This window comes from Lampetra planeri, chromosome 22 (genome assembly GCF_965212315.1).
Source record: "Lampetra planeri chromosome 22, kcLamPlan1.2.h2, whole genome shotgun sequence".
Taxonomy (NCBI): Eukaryota; Metazoa; Chordata; class Hyperoartia; order Petromyzontiformes; family Petromyzontidae; genus Lampetra; species Lampetra planeri.
The window spans coordinates 6,474,537-6,483,633 of NC_136128.1; the positions used below are offsets into that span (position 1 = coordinate 6,474,537).

The 9,097-nt window shown below is 43.4% G+C and overlaps 1 protein-coding gene across 1 annotated transcript in view; it reads left to right on the forward strand.

Moving 5' to 3' along the window:
- LOC144724948 (thyroid peroxidase-like) overlaps positions 1 to 8,241 on the forward strand; it is a 35,426-nt gene extending 27,185 nt beyond the window's left edge. The window contains exons 15-17 of the mRNA XM_078604286.1: positions 147 to 246; positions 1,513 to 1,645; positions 3,485 to 8,241. Of these exons, the coding sequence (XP_078460412.1) occupies positions 147 to 246; positions 1,513 to 1,645; positions 3,485 to 3,541 (290 nt within the window). The 3' untranslated portion in view covers positions 3,542 to 8,241. The remainder of the gene's footprint in view (positions 1 to 146; positions 247 to 1,512; positions 1,646 to 3,484) is intronic.
- The last annotated feature ends 856 nt before the right edge of the window (positions 8,242 to 9,097 follow it).

A 9,097-nucleotide genomic window follows, 5' to 3' on the forward strand; every position in this document is an offset into this window, starting at 1 on the left:
CCCTCGTGTGCCGTGCCGGCCTTTATATGTGCTCGCTAACAGCACTTGCCCCAACAGTCTGTTAAGGCTATAAGGGGATCGTTGTCTTTGTGCGAGTAGATGAGTGAAAACTAAAGATGCGTGTTTCTCTGTTCACCCTACTACAGACTCCGGCAACCTCTCGCTGGCGACGATCGTGTCCATCGTGCTGGGATTTGTGAGCGCTGGCAGCCTCCTTTCCTTGATTGCGATCGGAATTAAACAACTGTAGGTTGCTCGGCATTGACGCTCACACAGCGACCCACGACATTCATCTACCGTGCCAACAGCGGTCGAAATGGGTCTGGCATACAACGCTGTGCCGGATCGTCGCGATTCAAAATGATTTTCTACGCGACGGTGTTTCCGCGGAGAGAAACGTCGGTGAGCTTGAGCTCCCGGACGTAGTAGCTTTCATTCCGGAACTTTGCTACATTCGCATTTCGACCACCGTATACCAACAACTGAAAACAGGGTTCTTCAAAAAAATGTGAACACTTTTATGGGACTATAATTGTTAATGGAAACAAGAACGGATAATACTACACTGTAACATAATAACAAATGTATGTCAATAGCTTTAGAAAGTCAAAGAGTCTCCAGTTATTCGCCATCGTTGTCAACGCACGCCTGGAATCTTCTCCAGGTGGTCTCCAGAACCCGGAGGAGGCACATTTCTTGTGGTGTTGTTGCAAATTCTCGGAAGTGTTCACATTTTTTGAAGCACCCTGTAAATTGGGTACTCTATACTGTACATATAAAGCAACACTGTTAATAGGTGATGGCACTATCCTGTTTAAGACAATATCTTTTCACAAATATTCTATGCAAGAGATGCGGCTTTACCAAGGGACGGTTATCTTTTTAAACTAAAGCACACGCCTCTAAATGTATTTAAAATTATATTGTAACATTTTATTATTTTAATCACTGCGGCACGTTTCATTCGGTTAATAGAAGCCGTAAACAAAACGCGGGAAGTAGTTCATGAATATTCCGTTGAACGGTAATTTAAAAATACATGGACATCTGAGAAGAATAAGAAGAAAGGAATAATTATTCTTCATTGAATGGAATTACCAGATGAAAGCCATTTGAAGTAACATGCTCCTGTTGAACGGGCCACTGGGGATAGCACATGCTGTACCGGAGTGATAAATCCTCATCAAGCTCACACAAAAGACGCGCATCAGCAGCCCGTGCACCTATGTATGTTGAACTTCTTTTGCACCGTACGTAGCCAACCGTGCTAATCGGAGCAGTTCTAAAACAAATGAGTTTTCAATCGAGATTCAAAAAGTGCTTAGCTCCAGTGGCTTCCTAATGTCTCGAAGGAAGAGCGTTCCAGACGGCCGCAGAAGCGCACTTGGAAGCGCGCGATGCGGTGAACCGTCTTTGTTCGATGACCAGCCAAAAGGCTGCAGCTGCGAGGAAGACCGGAGTTTGCGTGATGGAGGTGCGGGGGAAGGTGTGACGAGTGCCCGCGTGTTCTAGGATGCAGATGTCCAAGCTTCAAGGGCGCTCCTCCAACGTCGTGTCCGTTAAAGCCGCGGACAACGGCTCCTTCGTGAACGACAAAAACTTCACCCGCACGGGCTCCAAGATGTCCCATGACTCTGGCATGGAGGTAAAAGATGCATAGCGATTCGCCAAAGGTTTCATCTTCGTCGTCATCGTGAGGATCATCCTCATTGCCATCAGGATCATCATTGCCATCAGGATCATCATCATCGCCATCAGAATCATGGTCATTTCCATCAGTATCATCATCATCGTCAGGATCACCGTCATTGCCATCAGGATCATCATTGCCATCTGGATCATCGTCATTGCCATCAGGATAACATTTAAGAGGCTAATACAATGAACTGAGCTATCAGCATGTAAGAATAGCTAAGAAAAGCTGTACAGTAATCATTCATTATTAATGTGATTATCTTACCAAGATCATACATTATCATAATCTTGATTACCACTATCACTCTTGCATATATCAACATCATCATGAAATATCTTCATAAAAGCACGATGGCATCTTTGAATTCCCGTGTAAATGAATCTAAACTTAATGTAAGCTTTAGTCGAAGCAGCTTCGGAGAACCGAAAATAATGTCCAGCGATCTGGAATCCACTGCCGGATGAAGGCATCCCAGTGCTGTGTCAGTCACGGGCGCTTATTGGACCGTCCTTGACTGCACCGCTCAGTGTGGGTTGTTGAAGGCCTTGGGGGCGTGGACAGCTTGACAAAGTGCAGGTATCAGTCGCCTCTGATTTTTGTTTGTGTTAGTCGCAGCCGGGAATCGAACTCGGGTGGCTGGGGTTCACCGGTGGCGCGGACGCTCAGACAGCCAGAGGCTCTCTTGAAAAAGCCGAATTAGCAAAAGGGTCTTGTAGACCTTCCACGTAAACAGTGTCGGTGTACATTGCTTGAAAGTGTGTTTGCACAAAGTGGATGTGGCATTTTGTTACAAAACAAAACAAAAAAGTTTTTCTTTACCAGCGCCGCCGTATTGAACTTGCCCGACTTGGAGGCAGGGCGCGCGTGCGTCATGCCTCGGACATTTAAAGCAGCGGGCACGGGCACGCACTTTAAAAGGGTTGCTTTAGCCTGGGCCGCACAGAAGCCACTGTGCCTTTAGGGCCCATGAAAACTGAAGGGCGCTACGAAAAAAAATGTGGCCATGTTTTGTTGTTGTTTGTATGTATGATAAGAAAATGGTAACCGAGATATATTGTTGAATAAATATATTTATACATAGCAAGGATAGGCAACAACGTGTCTACAAAGAGGCAGAGTTATGGCAATGTCAATCGTTTATTGTTTTTGTTTTCATAAGGTGTGAGAGAAATTAACGCCGGAGATGAACTTTTCGAAGAATTTTTTTTTTTTAAATTAGCAATAACATCTTCAAATTGTGTTTTTTCGCGAGTGAACAGCGGCGGTGGTAGTGACATGGGACAGCAGCAGTGCCCACTGGAGAAAATCCGACGAATCAGAAGTGCCAGGGGGCCTACAAGAACCTTAATCCAGCCCTGGCTTTAGCCACCCCTTGCAGGACTAACTGATGTTGGCTAAAGCATGCGCGCGCATATTGGTCCAGTGACATCTCGCCGATGGTAATTTCGTTGGCGATGTAAAAAATGTGTTTGTCCTGAGCCTGGTTGACGACAACCTGCGAAATTTTAGTCTCAAGTCGATTACCACTCACGGTCAACACCAATGACGATTATCTGAATCGGTCCTGGGCCTCATGTAGGTCGACTCATCCTCAATTGAGCACCTGGTGCGGTGTGTAAACATCGCCACTGTGGGAGACAAAGTCGACCGGGCGTGGTGCTGGCCACCCACCCCCCTCGTGTGCCGTGCCGGGCCTTTGTCGGCACTACTCACGAACAGCGCTTGCCCCAACAGTCCGTTAAGGTCACACGAGGTATCTTGGCGTCTTGTTGTGTGCCGCTGCCGCAGAATGACGGAAGGGAGAGCATCCCTGGCTCCGTTCCAGACCTGCCCGACGTCATGTGACGTGGATCCCAGCCTCTGCCGTCATCGGGTTGCCCCATCTCCACCAGAAGACCTGCGGCAAATGAGGGTGGACGGCCCTCATTTTAACGAGCTTAAGGGGCAACTCTCATTGTTGAACGCGCGTGGCATTCACGTTGCCTGCCCTAAGTTCTATCAGCAAACTCTTACGTTCAAGGAGAATAGGAGGCGAGATGTTAACTACCTTGCCTGGTATACAGGAGGTCTTGGGTGCGATCCCGAATCTGACGCCTGTGTATTTGGAGTTCGCGTGTGTCTCTCTCTCCCCGCGGTCGCGTGGATTTTGTCTCCGCGTCCTACGGTTTTTCCCCCCCTTCCACGTTTAGAATCGACGTGCGCTCAGAGTACGCGGCTGCTGCGACTTTGTGCGCGACGAGCCTCCTCGTTGCGCCGAGGGGCAGTGCAGGTCCCAGTCAGTCGAGTCCCGTCGTCTCCCTGCGGCAGTGATCGTCTCCCTCGGTGACCCCTAAGTCAGCAGGGGGGTAAAAAAAAAAAGAAGAATTCCACATTCCTTTTGACGAGAAGCATTCTCTCCTCATGGCATAACAACGGTTGCCTAACAAATCGTGTTGCCGAAAACTGCATCGTTTGCCTTAAAAAAAAATATGCCAAAACCCCCCAAGAAATTCTAATTTGCATTATTTGTAAATCACCGCGTCATATGCCTCTGAAGCATCTTCCGTGTAATGAAGTCAAGGCGATGAGATGATAGTTGTTCGTGAGATTTGCCAATTTCGATGGGAAATATTGAATCTAATTATTCTCAAAGCTAAAGTTTCCTCGAAGCAGCTGGAAGCTGGCTGATGAGTGCGGTCATGAGCTCAGTTAATTAAAATTACACCGAGGTTGTAATCAGATATCGTGGTTTGGATATTAAAGGCCAGGTGTAAACAACGAAATAAATCCCATTGCCTAAGAAGAGACGTGACCTCGGTTTTCCATTTTATAAAAATCAACCAAAGTGAATCAGTTGCAAAGTCTTAATTGAGGCTAATTTATTATACCATTATAGGTGAGTTGTGTAAAACTGGCATGATAAAATTACTGGTATTGGTTGATGAAGTGATGTGAATGGTTGACATTCTAAACATTATTTTAAAAAACAAATAGTGTTTCTTTCGACCGCAAGAAACCTGAGAATATGAACTGGAATTCTTGACTCTCACCTGAGCTTCATCCCATTAATGTCCCGAAAAAAACTCAAAAATATTCCACATTTATTCATAAACGTGACCATTTTGTGTCGGCAAATGGAAACACAAATGGTATTCTCCATAAACTCCCATCGCCAATTTGTGTATGCTCGTTAAAATATATATTTTTTAGAATTATAAACGTTCTGCCAATGGCAACATTTTTTTTAATCCTTGCGCTCAATTTATTTTCTCAAAATATTTACCCCCCAAAACTATTAGCGATACAATTCCTCCTGCAGATTCTGCCACTTAACAGAATAACGAATGAAACACATTTGATCTCAGTCTGTGAAGTTACTAATAAACAACAGTGATTCATACATTAAAAGGAAAAACATTAAAATCACGCGAAATAATCGGAAGGTGAAACAGGTGGCAGAGGTGGCCACATGAGCTCAAGGACAGCTTGGTCATAGCACGGGGCCAGTGCAGCAAACATCGCGGAATCCAGCATGGACAGCCGCCTTGCATTAACCGATGTTAACAAGTTAACAAGCTTCAGAACACGAATCAGAATCCTGAATTAGACTAGAGGAATCCGATGAGATAGGAAGTTCAGTAGGTCACAGATGTCCGCTTAGCAGGTTGGTGTGCTCAGCCTGGTCGCCAATCATTTTGACTTTAATTCCATCGAGCCAAATATGAGGGCTAACATTTTTTTAAAACATATTGGATAATTGACATGAGGTGAATCACACTATAGAAATCTGGAAGGACACCTCGAGTAATGTTGGGTCAAAAAATTGCTTCACGTCAGCAATATCTGCTGATCGACAGATTTCCATCAGGGACATTGAATCACCGCGTGTCACGACTACAGGAACGCGATTGGCATTTAACTGATTATCCAAATGCAAACCTTATCATTATTTTTTAAGAACAACCCTGGATGTTTCGGAAAGTGATTTCACACGCACAACACCATGGGCAGTAATATCAGCATGGAATGGCCTCGGCCACTATTGGTTTAAGGGTGGCTGATGACGATGTTGATAAGATAATGCCCAGAGCAAAACAGCCGAAATCAACCAAATATATATATGAACGCGTCATCAACCAGAACTCTTCCGTTGTGTTTGTTTAGAGCATTCCTATGGTGGTGCAGTGCCTCTATAAAACAAATACTCTTTTGGGTTGATGATCACAGCCTCGGTAGACACCTCGTTTTCTCTTGGATCAGAGCAGGCACACCTCTTCTAATACACTTATTTGTTCCACCAACAGACATTTGGTAACAGGGATGGTTGTTCAAAGACTAAGCAAAGTTCTGTCCTTGTTTTTGCTTTGAAATCAAAATGTTTACTTAAAATGACACTACTATTTTTGGCAAAAGTGATGTTAAAGAAGTGTGACTGATTAGCTGAAGCTCTTGAAAATGTAACCTCGTAAGTACTTACGTTTTTGATTCAAACAAATCTGAAATTTAAACGTTACATGTTTTATTGCCAATTTGTTTCACATTAAATATTGATTTTGCATAATTTATTACATTTTACAGGCTTCATGTTAAATCAGTTGCTTTGCTTCTGTGCACAGACATTTATAGCTGTCGATGAAATGTAATTATGTAATAGTTCAATCGTGCAAAAAAAATGCAAAACATTAATTGCATTTTTTTTTCAAAGCACACGAAATAAATTCATAACAACGCCAGTCGTAACGAATGTGCAGATGTCAGCTCAAGCCTCCTGAAAGTCACGTGACTTGTGTGGCCACGCCCACTCTGGATTCCTCCTCTCTCCACGCCCCCTGTGAAAACCGACACTGCTCCTCCACGCAGCAGCGCTGAGGCCCTTTTAAAGAGCCTCTTCCTCCCCATCCGCTTCTCTCTTCACTTCTTGGGTCACATTTCTCAGTTCATTTTTCCCTCTTGTTCCTTATATTTCCCATTATTCTCACTACATTTCCTTTTTTTCATATCCTTGATTCTTGTTTGTTTCTGTACTGGACAACCTTCATCATAACCGACTTGTGTTAGGCAGTGGGTGGGAAATACATTGTTTTGTAAGACCCCCCCCCCCCCAAAAAAAAAAAAACCTATATTTTGTCATCACATTATTGGCATATTTGTGATGACGCATCAGGCTTAATGAGCCTTTGTGAATCTAAGCACAAGGACTGACCACCTTGCCTCCCGTTTATGTTGTTTTCACTGCATCACAACTTTACATTACGCAATCCAATATTTGACGTTGTAGTCGTGAACTCTAGTTTTTTTTCTCCTGCTTAGCGCGATACAAATCTGCAATGTACTGGGATACTTTTGGAAAACAAATTGTGCTTCATTATAAAGGAGTTGTTGTGTTATCATAAGCACTTCACATTGCCGGATTTTGGTTGGCTTCAGGAAGCTGCTGTGATGTTTTGGTGAAGGCCTACAGGGCGGCTTACCGTTACAGAGATGCAAGAGGTGAACAAGGCAACGTGATCATTGCACTTTTCTTGAACAGAAACAAGGTTTCTCTGTAACCCATAACCAAAAGTTGAAATGGCCTTAGCGAGTGTGTATGAAGAGTCACGTGTCTATAAAATTAGCTGGTGACAAATCAACCTCGATAAAGGGGGGTGAGGGGGGGTTCCTACAGAGGTCAAATTATAATTTCATTGTTTATATTTCAGTAAGAATTTGGAGGTAATTTGGAGGTAAAACAACCATAACATTCATGATGTACATGAATATCAAATAGTACATACTCGCTCCAGATTATGATGCACTTTTCAATGATTACTGATCATAACACAGTGTACATCATTACATGCTGTCTGTGCCCGACGATTGATGTACACATACCAGAGGTGTGGACTCGAGTCATGTGACTTGGACTCGAGTCAGACTCGAGTCATGAATTTGATGACTTGCGACTCGACTTGGACTTGCATAACAATGACTTTGTCCCACCTATGAGATGTGGACTCGAGTCATGTGACTTGGACTCGAGTCAGACTCGAGTCATGAATTTGATGACTTGCGACTCGACTTGGACTTGCATAACAATGACTTTGTCCCACCTCTGACACATACACACGAGATCTCTGTCTTAATTTGGATCAGCACTTTCTACCTCACTCCATGTTCACCAATCATCAGGCACACGTGGTGTGTAATGACTATTTACATGTGAAGGTTGGTAGATTGGGAAACGCTGGTTTAAAAGATTTTAAAAGAAAACAACTGTCTGCATCAATGGCGAGCAAGCCAGGGATATCTAAATGTGAGCTCATTGAAAGTTAATATCTGAACAAATAAAATGAAAATGCATTTAGTGAGAAAAATTTAACTGATTTCTTTTAAAAAGCCTCCGATTGGTCTATAAATCCCATGAGGTTGCAATTAACCACTTTAAAATTGTGCATGAGCATAAGTATTTAAACAAGTTAATTTTAGCGCTTTGACGAGGCACCTTTATTGTCAATCTGCCGCTTAAATACAATGATTGTAAATCGTAATGTTTATTACAACGTATTTACAATAAATATTGAGATTAATTGCTCTTGGTTGAACTCTCTTTGATTCCAACATTGTTGCGCAAATGAAATGTGTACTGTCAAACACTAAGAGGCCTTTTGCAGTGTTTCTCTTATTCTTAGGTTTTTTTTCGGTAAAGTCACGTAGGTAAAAATTTTAAATTAATAAAAGTAAAATAAAACAAAATAAAAATCACGACGTTTCGGAAGCAACACAAGCCTCCGTCTTCAGGTGGAACCGTCACAGCCACGACAGCTGTATCAAACGTGATTTTTATTTTGTTTTATTTTACTTTTATTAATATAAATTTTTTTACCTACGTGACTTTACCGAAAAAACCTAAGAATATGAATCCTTGCAGTCACGAAAGCCTCAAATCTAGTGTTTCTCTTGTTCATTCTCTCTGGTGCCCTTGAAGAGAACTGAGTAGATCTGTGTTCAGCACAGGACAGGAATCAATCCACGATTGCTCTGTGACCTCTGAGCAAACGGCTTCAGTGGCCATTCAGGAGAAACACAGCAGCACGAACACAACACTGGTTTACAGCCGTTAGCAATTATGATTCCAGAGCCAAAACGAGACGCCCCAGCGATCTGTCTCATCAGGAACCCGAACCCAGTAAACGTGCAACGTTGGGCGAATGTTGGCATGTGGTTGGAACCGTTGGACTAACGTTGGCCAAATGTTCCATATTCACTGGGTATCACCCCGTTGGATGAGTGGCGCAGCTGTCAGCACACTGCGCTGTGAACCAAGATACCTCAGTTTGAGTCAAGACACAACTATCATCAGTGACGAGTGATATCCCAGCCAGCTGTTAGCACACTGCGCTGTGAACCCAGATACCTCAGTTTGATTCAAGCCACAACTATAAT